General features: G+C 44.3%; 1 protein-coding gene across 5 annotated transcripts in view; it reads left to right on the top strand.

Annotated features, from left to right (window-relative positions):
- The window catches only part of LOC121541430 (rap guanine nucleotide exchange factor 1-like), a 90,150-nt gene extending 71,861 nt beyond the window's left edge, over positions 1 to 18,289 (top strand). For 2 of the 5 annotated variants that reach the window (XM_045208021.1, XM_045208019.1), the window contains 17 exons: positions 1,269 to 1,436; positions 2,917 to 3,078; positions 3,694 to 3,801; positions 4,060 to 4,145; positions 4,450 to 4,558; positions 9,559 to 9,634; positions 10,054 to 10,138; positions 10,295 to 10,387; positions 10,675 to 10,789; positions 10,879 to 10,949; positions 13,911 to 13,995; positions 14,095 to 14,189; positions 15,369 to 15,447; positions 15,558 to 15,659; positions 15,833 to 15,930; positions 16,096 to 16,224; positions 16,878 to 18,289. In XM_045208021.1, coding sequence (XP_045063956.1) covers positions 1,269 to 1,436; positions 2,917 to 3,078; positions 3,694 to 3,801; positions 4,060 to 4,145; positions 4,450 to 4,558; positions 9,559 to 9,634; positions 10,054 to 10,138; positions 10,295 to 10,387; positions 10,675 to 10,789; positions 10,879 to 10,949; positions 13,911 to 13,995; positions 14,095 to 14,189; positions 15,369 to 15,447; positions 15,558 to 15,659; positions 15,833 to 15,930; positions 16,096 to 16,224; positions 16,878 to 17,028 — 1,812 coding nt within the window. In that variant the 3' untranslated portion in view covers positions 17,029 to 18,289. The remainder of the gene's footprint in view (positions 1 to 1,268; positions 1,437 to 2,916; positions 3,079 to 3,693; positions 3,802 to 4,059; positions 4,146 to 4,449; positions 4,559 to 9,558; positions 9,635 to 10,053; positions 10,139 to 10,294; positions 10,388 to 10,674; positions 10,790 to 10,878; positions 10,950 to 13,910; positions 13,996 to 14,094; positions 14,190 to 15,368; positions 15,448 to 15,557; positions 15,660 to 15,832; positions 15,931 to 16,095; positions 16,225 to 16,877) is intronic. The other 3 variants (XM_045208020.1, XM_045208022.1, XM_045208023.1) reach the window with 3 other exon arrangements.
- Positions 18,290 to 19,890: the final 1,601 nt, after the last annotated feature.

Raw genomic sequence — 19,890 nt, 5'->3', positions numbered from 1 at the left:
AGTGGTAAGGTTAGATTCTGCTTTAACCTGTGGAGGTAAACATTTGGTTTGTCAGGCATTTTTCTAAAGACTACACATGGGGAGAGGCTAGATGGCTACTGGACTCCCCAATGGAATCATGGGCTATTGACTGGGAGCCAGTAGGGGTGCAATGGATTCTGCACCCTTGGGTGGATATTGTGCTCAGTGCCTGATTTATCCACAACTAGAACACCAGTTTACAACCAGAAAATGAAAATACCCTGCAGGGTTAGACTAATGTAAATCTTACATGGATGTCTGTGGGAGATTTGTGAATGTATTTTAATTCCATGCCTGGATTTCACATTGGGATTGCACTCCTGCAGACCTCACTACAGTACAATACTATACATATTCTCTCTCTCAGTGGTAGGTTATCATAACCCTCTAGTGTCCTGGTCTGCTGTTCTCCTTCTGCCATCCACCAACCACTGTCTATTTTAAGATTCCCAGCCTTTTAGTTTGATGATTTCTGTTGTACACTCTACTATACTGTACAGTCCAACTGTATTTCTCTCCTACCTCTCTCCTGGTAATCTTGGCTGGTGGTGTAGGGGGCTTGAAGAGGTTGTGGCCTGGGTAGGATAAGCCTGTTTGGCCACTAGTCCTCGTCCTGCCTTCCAATAAGCCACCATGTTACAGGCTTTAAACACTGACTTTACACGGCTTTGAGAAAATAAAAGTAATTTAGACGATGGAGAGAGAAAGCGAAAGCGAAAATCAAATTTCTCCTCTGTTTCGAGGCGTGTAGTGTCTTTGAAGCATAACCGTTCAGAGAGCAAGACGCTTGGTTAGGTTTAAGATGGTCAGATCCGAACACTGTTTGAGCGATGGGCTAAACAGTTCTTGACTCTTTGGTGTGTTCTAACCCCTAGTGATGACGCTTAGCTTTGACCTTTGCTGACCGTGTGGCTGAATTCATTTCCAGTGTCAGCAACAAGGAGTCTTCTGTGTTTTTCTTCTGTGGTAGAAGTTTCTACATTCACAAGACTTCATTTTGTTCTAATGCTATCCTGAACTTCACTCTCTTTTCTGGCTCGGTCTTTTATCGCTCTAATTCTGAAACGTGATTTGATCTTCAAACTGCTTCTGCTTTCTCTTCTTAGTGTGATAAAGTTTCATCTTCTTTATTTTTTCTGTCTGCCTCCTTTCTCTCTTCTTCCTCCCTTTAATGCTTATCTTTCTCCCCCATTCTCTTCTTATTTATCTTTCCACTCTCCTTTTTTCATTCTTTCTCTCCTCCTCAGGCCTCCCACTCTTCTTCCCCCTCTTCTTCCTCATCCTTCGCTCTGTCGTGCCACCTCCAGCCTTCATTGGCGGCGGCAGCGGAGGAAGTGGGCTCCGGCCTGAGCCTCAGCCTATTGGTCTCTAGCTCGTCCTACCTGAGTGGACACGCCTCGCTGACCACGCCCATGGTGAGTCTACCTTCCTGACCCCGTGTGACCCCTGGGTGCGAGGGGCACACTGAGGAGGTCGGGGAGTAGCGGGGGTAGGGGGTGAGCTTGACCCCCTCCTCTCAGAGAGAAGTGGTGTGTATCTTCCTGTGGAATCTAGAGGAATGCATGCCATATGTTTTGCCTGGCCTGATGCAAAACAGATTCCTCCTCCTGTCCTACTCTGCTTTCTCCTCTTCCTTCTCTTCTTCCCCTTTCTCCTTCCTCCTGACCTCTACCCTCTTCTGCCCCATAAATCAAATCCAACATTTATTTATAGTTTAATTTAAACATCACAGCATCTCCCCCTCCTCTCTCTGTTACACATATCTTGCCTCTCTACCCCCACACCCCCCATCACCCCTCAACCCCCACCCTGTGTGTGTGCCAGTGGAATGTTCACATTCCTAAAGTCCTCGGGGCATGATGTGTTGGGGGGATGTCATGGAGATGGGAGGTCGGGGAATATTTTTCTGGTAAAAGTAAAGGAAAATCTGTCATTCATAGAATAGAATATAAAATATCTGCAATATTTCCCCCAACAGTCATATATAGGAATTTGATTTAGTGCCAACGATGTTATTTCAGTGGTAAATCGTTCTTCTCCGCTCTGTGTGTGTGTGTGCATACCTGTGTTGTCTGTTAAGTATGTTTTATGGTCATACTTTTTATGAGAATGGTATGTGGAACATTTGTTGGGTGGAAAGAAAATAAGCCGGCCTTAAGATTTCAGTGAAATAGTTTGTTCTCCCTCCACTTTTGCAGACCCAAGGTGCTGTAGGTTTAGTGTGTGTGCATGCTTGCCAGTGTCTGTGTGTGTGTGTGTGTGTGTGTGAGAGAGAGGGAGAGAGTGTGTGTCTGCGTGTGAGTGGTGCTATGTGGTGTTTATCAGTGATCTATGTGCTGGCTGCTCTGTCTGTGCTGGTATGTGTAAAGGAACATAACGGGGTTGATATGCACAACATTTTACAGCAGGTTAGCTCTCTGCCCACAGGAATCTACTCACCTGGACACCATGACCACACACACAACCCCACACACACACATTCTCAGACATGCCCACACACACACAATCTCAGACACACATTTGTGCATTGTAAATATACCATATTTATCTGGTGGTGTTTTTGTAATCATATTGTGATGCTTTTCCTTGTCACTTGTGCAACATCTAGTTTATGGCGAAATCATTGCTTTAGGTGTGTTGTATATTCAGGTGTGTCTCGCATGTTCAGGTGTGTTCCTGGCTATGTGAAAGGCATAGAAAGATTGATATCAGTCCATTCATTGTTACAGTATGTTGAATTACATTAGTCCAGGTTAGTAGGAGTCTAGGAAGTGCTGGAGACTTTCTTTCAACTTTTCACTTCCTTTTCAGCTTTGACCTGATTCTATCTGCTGTCTTTACCTTATCCTTTTTTCCTTCTTCCTGGTTTCCTTTCCTACTCTCCACCAATCGCAGAGCTCGGACCAAGTCGCCTTGGCCGATGCCACCCTATTGGATGGCAGCGGGGGCGGGCCCGACGGTTCCCTGGCCGACCTATTGGGCTCTGTGGCCGTCTGTCTTCCTTCCTCTGCGACCACTTCTCTTCTCACTGACTCGCTCCTCCACACCTCGGCAGCGGTGAGCTCACAGGCAGACAGACAGAAAGGCAGGCAGGCAGACACATACACAGACAAATCTAGCCTAACTCCCAGACAGACAGACAGACAGACAGACAGACAGACAGACAGACAGACAGACAGACAGACAGACAGACAGACAGACAGACAGACAGACAGACAGACAGATAAACAATGATAACGGAGATATGATTCAGTAATAAGGTGTCATTTAAAGGTGGATGCACATCAGACAATAACATTGTTGGTGACTCATTGAGTTCCTGGATGCTTGTCATATCAGTAATCACAAAGCATCAAAGCTGTGGACCATAGTGAAAGATGTCCTTCTGTTTCTGTGATGTTGACCACCTTATATTTAGGCTATTTTATTATCCTAACTTGTGACTGTATTCTCCTATTCACCATCATGTGTAACAGACGTACATTCTACTGAAATACTGTACACATGAAACACTAATCACCAGTGCCACCTGGTGGCCAATTCTTGACACTTACATACAGTAGAAACCATACCACCATCTCCATGCCTCATCTTACCCCTGAGCTTGCTGTCCCCATAGAGATACAATATGTTCTATTTAATTCCGTGGCCTTCCCTCTTCTCTTCACGTAGAGTGTGGACGAGGCTGGCGAGGGTGGCGAGGGTGGCGAGGGTGAGTATGTCAACCTCTATTCATCCAGCCAGGCCAACGGGGAGCTGGAGCTGCCACTCTGCCTCAGAGTAAGTAACACTCAACCTAGAACATATGTCCTAACCACAGATCTAGGATCAAATCATTCTACCCACAATCCTAACTGTAACCATTAGGGGGATGATCAAAGATCTGATCCCCTATCAGTGGTTAATAACTTATACCTATTCAATTCTACCTGTGCCAACAGTTATTTTATGAAGACAGCGTTTGTATACATGATGTGTTGGTGTTCCATGTTTCCTGCTCCTCAACCTACCTTGACAGAGCTTACTCTTCCCTAACAGGAGCCAATCTCTGCTGTCGACGTCCTTCAAGACCCCGCTCCACAGATGCCCTCCTCCAATAGCAAGGAGGCTCTGGACAAGGACAGGTAAGGGATCGAGTGGCCACTAGGGTCACATTGCATTAACACACTCCCATTCAGCCGTTACGTCATTACTTGATCCGGTGATCCTAGAAGCTAAAACGCCAATTGAATGAAATGGATACTGATTAATGACCAATTCTATATGAAAGCATAGAGATAGAATTACTAGAGGAGACAAAGTCCATTCATCAATTTGAATGGAACACTTTTCATGGGTAACAATTCTATTATAGGTAGTCATTCTATTTCTATGTATGTAAGTCCAGGTAAACTGATCTAACGGTGCTTCTGTCTGTCTGTCCGTCAGTAGGAGGCAGAAGTCGACAGACTCTGCACCGGGTGATGGGGAGGAAGTGGATGAGCTCTCTCTCATCGACCACAAAGAGATAATGTCCAGGATTACACTAAAACAAGAGGTAATGCCGCCCTCATTCATTATTGCACTAACATTATTACCACCAATGTCTATTGGCTAAGCATTGTCTAAAGAAAAGTGTGTGGTTATCTATGGCTACTGCCCTTTCTTTCAATGTGATTCTATTCATAATAACAATATAATATATGCCACTTTTATTCAAAATTAGTAAGTCATGCGTTTTTAAGCATTTTAAGAGTGGGTGGTCCCAGGTATTCATGTTACATAATGTAAGTGAGAGGCTGAAACAAGAAACTATTCCGTCAGTAGAGGATGCCTGGTTGTAGAGGATGCCTGGTTGTTCTTTAAAAGTAATTTCCTCTCAATCTTAAATAAACATGCCCCATTCAAAAAATACAGAACTAAGAACAGATATAGCCCCTGGTTCTCCTCAGACTTGACTGCCCTTGACCAGCACAAAAACATCCTGTGGCGTACTGCATTAGCATCAAATAGCCCCCGCGATATGCAACTTTTCAGGGAAGTTAGGAACCAATATACACAAGCAGTTAGGAAAGCAAAGGCTAACTTTTTTCAAACAGAAATTTGCATCCTGTAGCACTAACTCCAAAAAGTTTTGGGACACTGTAAAGTCCATGGAAAATAAGAGCACTTCCTCCCAGCTGCCCACTGCACTGAGGCTAGGAAACACTATCACCACCGATAAATCTACAATAATCGAGAATTTCAACAAGCATTTTGCTACGGCTGGCCATGCTTTCCACCTGGCTACCACTACCCCGGCCACCAGCTCTGCACCCTCCGCTGCAATTTGCCCATGCCCCCCCCGCTTCTCTTTCACACAAATCCAGACAGCTGATGTTCTGAAAGAGCTGCAAAATCTGGACCCCTACAAATCATCTGGGCTAGACAATCTGGACCCTTTCTTTCTAAAACTAGCCGCCGAAATTGTCGCAACCCCTATTACTAGCCTGTTCAATCTCTCTTTCGTAACGTCTGAGATCCCCAGAGATTGGAAAGCTGCCGCGGTCATCCCCCTCTTCAAAGGGGGTGACACTCTAGATCCAAACTGTTACAGACCCATATCCATCCTGCCCTGCCTTTCAAAAGTTTTTGAAAGCCAAGTCAACAAACAGATCACCGACCATTTCGAATTCCACCGTACCTTCTCCGCTATGCAATCCGGTTTCCGAGCTGGTCATGGGTGCACTTCAGCCACGCTCAAGGTCCTAAACGATATTATAACCGCGATCGATAATAAACAGTACTGTGCAGCCGTTTTCATTGACCTGGCCAAGGCTTTCGACTCTGTCAACCACCGCATTCTTATTGGCAGACTAAATAGCCTTGGTTTCTCAAATGACTGCCTCGCCTGGTTCACCAACTACTTCTCAGATAGAGTTCAATGTGTCAAATCGGAGGGCCTGTTGTCTGGACCTATGGCTGTCTCTATGGGGGTGCCACAGGGTTCAATTCTTGGGCCGACTCTTTTCTCTGTGTATATCAATGACGTCGCTCTTGCTGCTGGTGACTCTCAGATCCACCTCTACGCAGACGACACCATTTTGTATACAGTGGGGAAAAAAAGTATTTAGCCAGCCACCAATTGTGCAAGTTCTCCCACTTAAAAAGATGAGAGAGGCCTGTAATTTTCATCATAGGTACACGTCAACTATGACAGACAAATTGAGGAAAAAAAATACAGAAAATCACATTGTAGGATTTTTAATGAATTTATTTGCAAATTATGGTGGAAAATAAGTATTTGGTCACCTACAAACAAGCAAGATTTCTGGCTCTCACAGACCTGTAACTTCTTCTTTAAGAGGCTCCTCTGTCCTCCACTGTTACCTGTATTAATGGCACCTGTTTGAACTTGTTATCAGTATAAAAGACACCTGTCCACAACCTCAAACAGTCACACTCCAAACTCCACTATGGCCAAGACCAAAGAGCTGTCAAAGGACACCAGAAACAAAATTGTAGACCTGCACCAGGCTGGGAAGACTGAATCTGCAATAGGTAAGCAGCTTGGTTTGAAGAAATCAACTGTGGGAGCAATTATTAGGAAATGGAAGACATACAAGACCACTGATAATCTCCCTCGATCTGGGGCTCCACGCAAGATCTCACCCCGTGAGGGTCAAAATGATCACAAGAACGGTGAGCAAAAATCCTAGAACCACACGGGGGACCTAGTGAATGACCTGCAGAGAGCTGGGACCAAAGTAACAAAGCCTACCATCAGTAACACACTACGCCGCCAGGGACTCAAATCCTGCAGTGCAAGACGTGTCCCCCTGCTTAAGCCAGTACATGTCCAGGCCCGTCTAAAGTTTGATAGAGTGCATTTGGATGATCCAGAAGAGGATTGGGAGAATGTTATATGGTCAGATGAAATCAAAATATAACTTTTTGGTAAAAACTCAACTCGTCGTGTTTGGAGGACAAAGAATGCTGAGTTGCATCCAAAGAACACCATACCTACTGTGAAGCATGGGGGTGGAAACATCATGCTTTGGGGCAGTTTTTCTGCAAAGGGACCAGGATGACTGATCCGTGTAAAGGAAAGAATGAATGGGGCCATGTATCGTGAGATTTTGAGTGAAAACCTCCTTCCATCAGCAAGGGCATTGAAGATGAAACATGGCTGGGTCTTTCAGCATGACAATGATCCCAAACACACCGCCCGGGCAACGAAGGAGTGGCTTCGTAAGAAGCATTTCAAGGTCCTGGAGTGGCCTAGCCAGTCTCCAGATCTCAACCCCCATAGAAAATCTTTGGAGGGAGTTGAAAGTCCGTGTTGCCCAGCGACAGCCCCAAAACATCACTGCTCTAGAGGAGATCTGCATGGAGGAATGGGCCAAAATACCAGCAACAGTGTGTGAAAACCTTGTGAAGACTTACAGAAAACGTTTGACCTGTGTCATTGCCAACAAAGGGTATATAACAAAGTATTGAGAAACTTTTGTTATTGACCAAATACTTATTTTCCACCATAATTTGCAAATAAATTCATTAAAAATCCTACAATGTGATTTTCTGTATTTTTTTTTCTCATTTTGTCTGTCATAGTTGACGTGTACCTATGATGAAAATTACAGGCCTCTCTCATCTTTTTAAGTGGGAGAACTTTCACAATTGGTGGCTGACTAAATACTTTTTTTCCCCACTGTACATCTGGCCCTTCATTGGACACTGTGTTAACAAACCTCCAAACGAGCTTCAATGCCATACAACACTCCTTCAGTAGCCTCCAACTGCTCTTAAACACTAGTAAAACTAAATGCATGCTCTTCAACCGAACGCTGCTTGCACCCGCCCACCCGACTAGAATCACTACTCTCGACGGGTCTGACCTAGAGTATGTGGACAACTACAAATATCTAGGTGTCTGGTTAGACTGTAAACTCTCCTTCCAGACTCACATTAAGAATCTCCAATCCAAAGTTAAATCTAGAATCGGTTTCCTATTTCGCAACAAAGCCTCCTTCACTCATGCTGCCAAACATGCCCTCGTAAAACTGACTATCCTACCGATCCTTGACTTCGGCGATGTCATTTACAAAATAGCCTCCAACACTCTACTCAGCAAATTGGATGTAGTCTATCACAGTGCCATCCGTTTTGTCTCCAAAGCCCCATATACTACCCACCACTGTGACCTGTACGCTCTTGTTGGCTGGTCCTCACTACATATTCGTCGCCAAACCCACTGGCTCCAGGCCATCTATAAATCACTGCTAGGCAAATCCCCGCCTTATCTTAGCTCATTGGTCACCATGGCAACACCCACCCGTAGTCTGCGCTCCAGCAGGTATATCTCACTGGTCATCCCCAAAGCCAACACCTCCTTTGGCCGCCATTCCTTCCAGTTCTCTGCTGCCAATGACTGGAACAAATTGCAAAAATCTCTGAAGCTGGAGACTCTTATCTCCCTCACTAACTTTAAGCATCAGTTGTCAGAGCCCCTTACCGATCACTGCACCTGTACACAGCCCATCTGAAATTAGCCCGCCCAACTACCTCATCCCTATATTGTTATTTATTTTGCTCATTTGTACCCCAGTATCTCTATTTGCACATCATCTCTTGCACATCTATCATTCCAGTGTTAATACTATTGTAATTATTTTGCACTATAGCCTATTTATTGCCTTACCTCCATAACTTGCTACATTTGCACACACTGTATATATATGTATTTCTGTTGTATTTTTGACTTTGTTTTGTTTTACCCCATATGTAACTCTGTGTTGTTGTTTTTATCGCACTGCTTTGCTTTATCTTGGCCAGGTCGCAGTTGTAAATGAGAACTTGTTCTCAACTGGTTTACCTGGTTAAATAAAGGTGAAATAAAAAAAAATAAAAAAATGCAAATAAGAAAACTTCACTCTCAGTCCACTATTGACCTCTAGAGTTCATTCTCAGGAACTGCAGGATACATTTCCCCCATTAAAATCCCCTTTCCTTTTGTCTGTTTGGTGCAGTCTGACAGGCAGGAGAGTGTGTGTGTGCGTGTGTGTGTGATTGTGTGAAATGCTGGTCCCCACTCTGCAAGGTCAGATGTAGCAAGAGGGAGGGAGAGAGGGAAAAAAGGGAGGGAGGAAAGAGGATAAGAGAAGGGAGGTCTGGTTAAACAACAAAGGACAGCTGTAGCGGTAAACGAGGGTATTATTGTTGGATCTGTCAGCTTGTGTGATCAGCCTGTGTCCTGCGTATGCCAGCTCTCTCTCTCTCTCTCTCTCTCTCTCTCTCTCTCTCTCTCTCTCTCTCTCTCTCTCTCTCTCTCTCTCATCAGTGGAGCTGGTGCAGGGCTGGAAGGGAGGGAGGGTGAGCATGGACAGAGAGAGAGAGAGCTGCATTTTGGGCTAGACTGCATTTTTGCCTTAATCCTCATCAATTCTCTACCTAACCCTTTTTCTCTCTACTTCTCTCTATCCCTCTATATGCCTTGCCCCTCACTGCTCTCTTTTTCTCCATGTCTCCCTCCATCTCTCTCTTTCTCTCTCCATCTCGCTCTCTCATTCTCTCTCTCAGAATGATGATGGTCCTGACGTGCGTGCTGGATCAGGGGATATTCTGTTAGTTCACGCCACAGAGACGGACCGCAAAGGTAGGTAGTGTTTATCACCGTTCGACAGCAGCCACCATTAGAATGTGTGGTTCTGGGTCAGTGGCACAGGCTGTGTGTGTGTGTGTGTGTGTGTGTGTGTGTGTGTGTGCGCGTGCGGATCTGGTTCAAACCGGAGGGATCCAATCACACTTTCTGTCTGTTAAATTGTTATACAGTACAATGATGTCAGTATATTCTCCCTTTTCACTCTGCATATGAACAGTTATAGAATAGATATATCTCGATATAGATGGAATATTCCTGTTCTCCAGTTTATTTTTCTCTGTATATCAGAATAGAGATGACCTATTACCTATCTATTCATGTCCTCCCTCCATGCTTTCTAAAGTTCAGAGGATCCAACATTAGTTCTCGACCTCAGACTTAAAGGGGCGGTGTTCTCCTCTGCTCCCCGACAGATCTAGTGTTGTACTGTGAAGCCTTCCTGACCACATACAGGACATTCATAAGCCCAGAGGACCTCATTAAGAAGCTGCACTACAGATATCCTTTGAAACCCACCGGACATGTGTTGGTCGCCTCGAGTGTCTCAATGGCTAGATACTGTGTGTGTTGGAAAGACAGTGGAAAACGTGTGTGTGTGTGTATACTATGAGGAGAAAGAGTTCAGAATAAGTATTCTCCTTCACCACCAAGCACATATACCAGGTTCTGTCACAGTCCAGACACGTTTAAGAAGCGGGTCAGCAAGAACACCTTCTTTGTGCTGGTTCGTGTGGTGGATGAGCTGTGGTGAGTATGGATGAGCCACACAAATGGCTTTTTACTCCAATAAAGTCCCAAGGGTCTCCAACAGTTTTTCTGGCCAGTAGCTAGTTTGAAGAGATTTTGAAGGAATTATGTATTTATTTACGTGTCAAATCGTCAGTTGGTCTTACAGGATTGGTTGGCACATTGTTAAACAAATATACATTACAGTGATCGATAGTGATGGCTAGATGTTGAGGCGATGACTTGTACTAGTTAACTCACATATCCCCCGCTCTTTTCCTTTCCTCCCTCTCTTTCCTCCCTCCAAGTCTGGTAGAGTTGACAGAGGACATCCTGAAGCAGCTGATGGACCTGGTGTTCAGGCTGGTGTGTAACGGCGAGCTGAGCCTGGCCCGCGTGCTCCGCAAGAACATCCTGGACAAGGTCTGTCTGAGCTTTGTTTGTAAATGAAAAGCACTATACTATATACTGTAAATCAAATCAAATGCCATTCTAAACGTATTGTTGTCCAGGTGGAGCAGAAGAAGCTGCTACGCTGCACCAACTCTCTCAAGCCATTGGCCGCCCGGGGCGTGTCCGCCAGGTATGGATCAACATGGGGTCAAGGGTCAGGAGAGTATGGGAGGGGGCTAGAGCAACCTCTTCTTGCATTTGCTTATACCATTGATTTGTTTGCTTTCTCTGTCATTAAGCATTTGTGTGGGTGGGTGGGTTGGTTATTATATCCTTGTGGGGACCTAAAATCCCCCAAAATCCCCACAAGGACAGTAAAACAAGGAACATTCTCCTTCGTGGGGACATTTCCCACGTCCCCATGAGGACAAAAGCTACACGACAAAAGTATGTGGACACCTGCTTGTTGAAGATCTCCTTGCAAAATCATGGGCATTAATATGCCGTTGGTCCCCCCTTTGCTGCTATAACAGCCTCCACTCTTCTGGGAAGGGTTTCTACTAGATGTTGGAACATTGCTGCGGGGACCTGCTTCTATTCAGCCACGAGCATTAGTGAGGTCGGGTACTGATGTTGGACGATTAGGCCTGGCTCGCAGTCGGTGTTCCAATTCATCCCAAAGGTTTTTCGATGGGGTTGAAGTCAGGGCTCTGTGCAGGCCAGACAAGTTCTTCCACACCAATCTCGACAAACCATTTCTGTATGGACCTCGCTTTGTGCACGGGGGCAGTGTCATGCTGAAACAGGAAAGGGCCTTCCCCAAACTGTTGCCACAAAGTTGGAAGCACAGAATCGTCTAGAATGTAATTGTATGCTGTAGCGTTAAGATTTCCCTTCACTGGAACTAAGGAGCCTTAGCTTTACACCACTCCAGCCGACGCTTGGCATTGTGCATTGTGATCTTAGGCTTGTGTGCGGCTGCTCAGCCATGGAAACCCATTTCATGAAGCTCCCGACGAACAGTTATTGTGCTGACATTGCTTCCAGAGGCAGTTTGGAACTCGGTAGTGAGTGTTGCAACCGAGGACAGACCGATTTTTACTCGCGCTTCAGCACTCTGCGGTCCTTTTTTGTGAGTTTGTGTGGCCTACCGCATGGTGGCTGAGCCGTTGTTGCTCCTAGACATTTCCACTTCACAATAACAGCACTCAGTTGACCGGGGCAGCACTAGCAGGGCAGAAATTTGACGAACTGACTTGTTGGAAAGATGGCATCCTCTGACAATGCCACGTTGAAAGTCAATGAGTTCTTCAGTATGGCCATTCTACTGCCAATGTTTGTCTATGGAGATTGCATGGCTGTGTGCTCGATTTTATACACCTGTCAGCAACTTGAAGGGTTGTACACATACTTTTGTATATATAGTGCATTTTAAGCATACAGTGGGGGAAAAAAAGTATTTAGTCAGCCACCAATTGTGCATGTTCTCCCACTTAAAAAGATGAGAGAGGCCTGTAATTTTCATCATAGGTACACGTCAACTATGACAGACAAATTGAGGAAAAAATTTCCAGAAAATCACATTGTAGGATTTTTTATGAATTTATTTGCAAATTATGGTGGAAAATAAGTATTCGGTCACCTACAAACAAGCGAGATTTCTGGCTCTCACAGACCTGTAACTTCTTCTTTAAGAGGCTCCTCTGTCCTCCACTCGTTACCTGTATTAATGGCACCTGTTTGAACTTGTTATCAGTATAAAAGACACCTGTCCACAACATCAAACAGTCACACTCCAAACTCCACTATGGCCAAGACCAAAGAGCTGTCATAGGACACCATAAACAATATTGTAGACCTGCACCAGGCTGGGAAGACTGAATCTGCAATAGGTAAGCAGCTTGGTTTGAAGAAATCAACTGTGGGAGCAATTATTAGGAAATGGAAGACATACAAGACCACTGATAATCTCCCTCAATCTGGGGCTCCACGCAAGATCTCACCCCAGAACCACACAGGGGGACCTAGTGAATGACCTGCAGAGAGCTGGGACCAAAGTAACAAAGCCTACCATCAGTAACACACTACGCCGCCAGGGACTCAAATCCTGCAGTGCCAGACGTGTCCCCCTGCTTAAGCCAGTACATGTCCAGGCCCGTCTGAAGTTTGCTAGAGTGCATTTGGATGATCCAGAAGAGGATTGGGAGAATGTCATATGGTCAGATGAAACCAAAATAGAACTTTTTGGTAAAAACTCAACTCGTCGTGTTTGGAGGACAAAGAATGCTGAGTTGCATCCAAAGAACACCATACCTACTGTGAAGCATGGGGGTGGAAACATCATGCTTTGGGGATGCTTTTCTGCAAAGGGACCAGGACGACTGATCCGTGTAAAGGCAAGAATGAATGGGGCCATATATCGTGAGATTTTGAGTGAAAACCTCCTTCCATCAGCAAGGGCATTGAAGATGAAACGTGGCTGGGTCTTCCAGCATGACAATGATCCCAAACACACCGCCCGGGCAACGAAGGAGTGGCTTCGTAAGAAGCATTTCAAGGTCCTGGAGTGGCCTAGCCAGTCTCCAGATCTCAACCCCATAGAAAATCTTTGGAGGGAGTTGAAAGTCCGTGTTGCCCAGCGACAGCTCCAAAACATCACTGCTCTAGAGGAGATCTGCATGGAGGAATGGGCCAAAATACCAGCAACAGTGTGTGAAAACCTTGTGAAGACTTACAGAAAACGTTTGACCTGTGTCATTGCCAACAAAGGGTATATAACAAAGTATTGAGAAACTTTTGTTATTGACCAAATACTTATTTTCCACCATAATTTGCAAATAAATTCATTAAAAATCATACAATGTGATTTTCTGGATTTTTTTCTCTCATTTTGTCTGTCATGGTTGACGTGTACCTATGATGAAAATTACAGGCCTCTCTCATCTTTTTAAGTAGGATAACTTGCACAATTGGTGGCTGACTAAATAAATGTTTTCCCCACTGTAGGTGTTAGGGTTAGGGTTAGAATTAGGGTAAAGGGTTAGGGTTATGGGTTAACGTTTAGGGTTAGGGAAAATAGGATTTTTAATGGAAATGAATTTTCCGTCCCAACGAGGATAGAAGAACATAATGTGTGTGTGTGTTACTACAGGCCCGGAACGCTGCATGACTTCCGCAGCCATGAGATTGCCGATCAGCTCACACTACTGGATGCAGAACTGTTCTACAAAATCGAGGTACCAGAGAGCACCTTTTCTTCACATTCACTGCAGAGAAATTGACATTCTGCTCCAGTGACTGATCTCTTCTCTCTCCTTCTTTGTCTATTTTGATAGATTCCTGAGGTGTTGCTTTGGGCCAAGGAACAGAACGAGGAGAAGAGTCCCAATCTGACACAGTTCACAGAGCACTTTAACAACATGAGCTACTGGTGAGAGCTGGACCTGAGCCTAAACATATAGCCTGTCTATGCATTACCAATCTCCCACCATATAAATCACCTAGCTTTGTAATGACCAGTCAACACCTCACAATGGCACATTTTCTCTTTCTCACACACACACACACACACCATCTCGCTTTCAATTCGATTCAATGGGCTTTATTGGCATGGGAAACATATGTTTACATTGCCAAAGCAAGTGAAATAGATTATTTAATAAAGTGAAATAAACGATCCAAAATGAACAGTAAACATTACACTCATAAAGGTTTCAAAGGAATAGAGACATTTCAAATGTCATATTATGGCTATGTACAGTGTTATAACGATGTGCAAATAGTTAAAGTACAAAAGGGAAAATAAATAAACAAATATGGGTTGTATTTACAATGGTGTTTGTTCTTCACTGGTTGCCCTTTTCTTGTGGCAACAGGTCACAAATCTTGCTGCTGTGATGGCACAGTGTGGTATTTCACCCAATAGATATGGGAGTTTATCAAAATTGGATTCGTTTTCGAATTCTTTGTGGGTCTGTGTAATCTGAGGGAAATATGTGTCTCTAATATGGTCATACATTTGGCAGGAGGTTTGGAAGTGCAGCTCAGTTTCCACCTCATTTTGTGGGCCAGGTCTGCCTACAGCGACCTCTCTCAATAGCAAGGCTATGCTCACTGAGTCTGTACATAGTCAAAGCTTTCCCTAATTATGGGTCAGTCACTGTGGTCAGGTATTCTGCCACTGTGTACTCTTTGTTTAGGGCCAAATAGCATTCCAGTTTGCTCCGTTTTTTGGTGATTTTTTTCCAATGTGTCAAGTAAATCTATTTTTGTTTTCTCATGATTTGGTTGGGTCTAATTGTGTTGCTGTCCTGGGGCTCTGTGGGATCTGTTTGTGTTTGTGAACAGAGCCTCAGGACCAGCTTGCTTAGGGGACTCTTCTCTAGGTTAATCTCTCAGTAGGTTATGGCTTTGTTATGGTAGGTTTGGGAACCGCTTCCTTTTAGGTGGTTGTAGAATTTAACGGCTCTTTTCTGGATTTTGATAATTAGCGGGTATTCTGCCCCAGACCTCACAACCATAAAGGGCAATGGGTTTTATAACTGATTCAAGTATTTTTAGCCAGATTCTAATTCTCTCTCACACTCAACACTGTGTATTTGTCCTCTAGGGTGCGCTCTCTAATCATTCAGCAGGAGAAAGCCCAGGACCGAGAGAAGCTGCTCCTCAAGTTTATCAAGATCATGAAGGTAATCAACCTCGACATTTATACAACCACAGCCTGGTTAACTAATACATCTAGTTGATGATTAACTCTCTGGACAACTGTTCTTATCCTATTTTTCTTCTTCTCATGTAGCACTTACGAAAGTTGAACAATTTCAACTCATACTTGGCAATATTGTCTGCCCTGGACTCGGCCCCCATCCGCAGACTGGAGTGGCAGAAACAGACTTCAGAGGTGAGTCAAACAGTAGTGGATCAAGTCTGACATAGAGATATATGGTATAACTATACTAGATATTCATACTAAAGTCTTTAAATTCTATTGCTATGTCTCACTTTAATATACTCAGGTATCGGGGTGTGTAATGGGTAGAACACATTGTAACATACACTCTCGTTCTCTCACAGGGATTGGAGGAATACTGCACGTTGATTGACAGCTCATCGTCTTTCAGAGCGTACCGGGCGGCTCTGGCCGACGTGGAGCCTCCGTGCATCCCTTACCTGTAAGTCTGTTTCTGAACATGTGCATCTGAGCTAGGTAATGTTCAATGAAAGTGTTTGTGTGTATGTGGTTGTGTGTGTTTTGCCTATTCTTCCTAGGACTGTTTGTCTCTATTTAAACTAATCTCTCTCTTCCATTCCTCTCTTTTCTTCCTCTCCTTTCCCAGCGGTCTGATCCTGCAGGACCTGACCTTTGTCCACCTGGGGAACCCCGACCTCATCGACGGAAAGGTCAACTTCTCCAAGCGCTGGCAGCAGTTCAACATCCTGGACAGTATGAGGCGTTTCCAGCAAGTGTGAGTATTTTATTTTATTTAACCTTTATTTAAGCAGGGAAGTCCCATTGATACCCATTTATATGAGGGGACACGTGTGAGTAGAACTGTTGTGCCATGAGAAAAGCATCCACAAATCTCCAAACAGATTGAGAGTGTGGTAACCTTACATTACGATAGATGAATATGGTATATTTAATGTAATTCAATAAGACTACAATAATTGTCCCATAAGAGGTAAGCAGTAATCCACAGCGTACATTAAAACCTCCCCCCCAGCCTCAATTTGTCGGGGCATGGACTCTACAAGGTGTCAAAAGCGTTCCACAGGGATGCTGGCCCATGTTGACTCCAATGCTTCCCACAGTTGTGTCAAGTTGTCTGTATGTCTTTTGGGTGGTGGAACATTCTTGATACACACAGGAAACTGTTGAGCGTGAAAAACCCAGCAGCGCTGGGATGGCACACATACATGGCACACATACACAATCCATGTCTCAATTGTCTCAGGCTTAAAAATCCTTCTTTAACCTGTCTCTTCCCCTTCATCTACACTGATTGAAGTCGATTTAACAGGGATCATAGCTTTCACCTGGATTCACCTGGTCAGTCTGTCATGGAAAGACATAGGCATCTCGTTGATCGACTTGTTCTGTCTTTCCCACCCACCGCAGGCATTACGAGCTGAAGCGCAACGATGACATAGTCTGCTTCTTCAACGACTTCAGCGACCATCTGGCCGAGGAGGCGTTGTGGGAGCTCTCGCTGAAGATCAAGCCTCGCAACATCACCCGGCGGAGGACGGAGCGCGAGGAGAAGACTTAGGAGGGGGGAGGTTAGCGGTGCGGCGTGGCCCCGAGACCAGGGACCTCCACTGTGCTACAGACAGACAGACGGACAGAAAGGATAGATGGACACAGATGTATGGACACAATCAGCTGGACCTCACTAACAGGGGAAGAGAGACTGACTAGGGCTGGACCTGGCCAGAGGATATACAGTAGGCTAGTAAAGGGGAAAAGACTGCCATGGTTTACAGTGAGTCTTTGCTGCGCTGCTCTGCTACACTGGGAGATTATGGGGGGGGTTTATGATTGGGGTTACATTGGGTTCTCTCCACCCAGAACTGCAGTTGGCAGGAGAGAAATCCCTAACCAACGGGAGGCGAGAGAGGAGAAAGACTGGTGCCAAGGAGAAGAGAAGAGGAAGACTTCAGATGAGGAGAGGACGTGGAGATGTCGAACAACGGAAGAGACTGCTCCCTGTCCTCTCCCATTTTAGTGTGTAAATGTGTGTCAGCGAGTGTGTGAGGTGAAAGCTCCTCTAGACCCTCAGATATTCCCTCCCTCACCCTACATAGTGTGGGCCATCCTTGGGTCAGCCCATACTGCTCCCTCCCCTGACTTAACTTCCCTCAAACATGGAAGGAAGAGAAACTCCTCCTCGGTATTCCGGACTATATTCTGCCATGAACTCTGATGTCACAATGCAGACTTGACTGGGCAGGAATGTGGTTTTGGAAATGGTAATTTGAGGGGTTAGGAGAGATGGATGACCACAAAGGGACTAGACTTGTAACAAGAGTGTATTTGGGATATTTTGTGTATTATTATTAATATTATGAATCATATATGGTTATGATGTATTATATACAGTGTTCCTTTTGTTCTTAAAAAGGATTGTTTATTATGCTATTAAGAGAAGTGTTCAGCTTCTCCCCAAGTGCCATACAAATGTGCACTCAAAAAAGGAAAGCAAAAAACTAAACACACAAAAAGAGAATTACAATAGATGCTGTGATCTATGTCTGTCATATTCAATCATGTGCCATTTTTGAGTAAGAGAACTGTCAGGCAACCAGTCGTGTCCCAGTAAAGAGAGGGTGTGTGTGTGTGCGCGCGTGTACGTACGTACGTACGTGTGTGTGTGTGTATGTGTGTACATGAACGCGTGTGTGTGTCTGGGTGAGATGTGTTTGTCAGTCCATTGTGTGCTGTAGTTATTCATTCTGATTCCTTTGGAATAATCGTGTCATCCAACTCATCACTGCTCTCCAACTCCAATAAAACTGCTCCGTTTCTATACATCTAGGCATCACCCTCTTTGCTAAATGGAAGAGATTTGTCATACTATGCTGCTTATTTCCTCCTTATGGGCCAAATCCCAACCAGATCTGCACTCGAACCTTTTACATTATCATGCATTGATGTCAATGGGAGACTTGTGCTTGCACGTTAGGGTAAAAAATAACAACCACAAGCCTCTGATAGTGAACATATTTTATTTCTTAAATATCATGGTCATTGGAAAATGCTTTAAAAAATAAACTCACAAGGCATGAATTTACCTTTGCATCAAGGGATGATCCAGCAAATATTTCACATTCCAAACAGCCTACGCAGCACTGAAGTTCACACATTAAAAGGTGATAAATATTGTATGAAATTCATCATTAAATACATAATATATTATAATCTGATTTCCACATGTTAAGATACAATATAACACATTTTAAGCAGCTTAAATAAAACTGTGAATCATGGTAGTACATGAAGTGTACTACATTATTGGTTATTATTTGATGTTGGGTGTGTAAACCCAACTGGTAGTAATAAAACACAATGTGCAAACAAAGCCAAAATCAAAACAGACATTTAAATAACTTTTTTTTAAACAGCTTTCATTCCATCATTTCGCCCTCTCACTCCATGTCAGCCAGAGGTAGTCGAACCACTGCAGGGTACAAATGTACACATGGAAGACTGAGTAATTAAAAAAGGGAAGAGTTGTCATGTACCTGTGATTGCTCTAACTGTTTCAGTGATTCTTGCGGTATCTATATCAGTGATATATTAATGAATTATTATTGATGTGTCTTGGACATATTCTCCTCCAGGCTTCCCTATCTGACTGGATGCTCTGAAGTCTGCGGGTGAGTTACAGGATCTAGTCCCCCCATCCCAGACCTAGTAAGTAAAAGCATCAACCCTAAAATCTAAGGACATACTACAAACACGCACACACATACAGTGGGGGAAAAAAGTATTTAGTCAGCCACCAATTGTGCAAGTTCTCCCACTTAAAAAGATGAGAGAGGCCTGTAATTTTCATCATAGGTACACGTCAACTATGACAGACAAAATGAGATTTTTTTTTTGCAAATTATGATGGAAAATAAGTATTTGGTCAATAACAAAAGTTTCTCAATACTTTGTTATATACCCTTTGTTGGCAATGACACAGGTCAAACGTTTTCTGTAAGTCTTCACAAGGTTTTCACACACTGTTGCTGGTATTTTGGCCCATTCCTCCATGCAGATTTCCTCTAGAGCAGTGATGTTTTGGGGCTGTCACTGGGCAACACGGACTTTCAACTCCCTCCAAAGATTTTCTATGGGGTTGAGCTCTGGAGACTGGCTAGGCCACTCCAGGACCTTGAAATGCTTCTTACGAAGCTACTCCTTCGTTGCCCGGGCGGTGTGTTTGGGATCATTGTCATGCTGAAAGACCCAGCCACGTTTCATCTTCAATGCCCTTGCTGATGGAAGGAGGTTTTCACTCAAAATCTCACGATACATGGCCCCATTCTTTCCTTTACACGGATCAGTCGTCCTGGTCCCTTTGCAGAAAAACAGCCCCAAAGCATGATGTTTCCACCCCCATGCTTCACAGTAGGTATGGTGTTCT

Source organism: Coregonus clupeaformis, chromosome 27 (genome assembly GCF_020615455.1).
Source record: "Coregonus clupeaformis isolate EN_2021a chromosome 27, ASM2061545v1, whole genome shotgun sequence".
Classification (NCBI taxonomy): Eukaryota; Metazoa; Chordata; class Actinopteri; order Salmoniformes; family Salmonidae; genus Coregonus; species Coregonus clupeaformis.
Note: the sequence above shows the minus strand (reverse complement) of the source record. Positions and strands in the feature narration are given on the sequence as shown.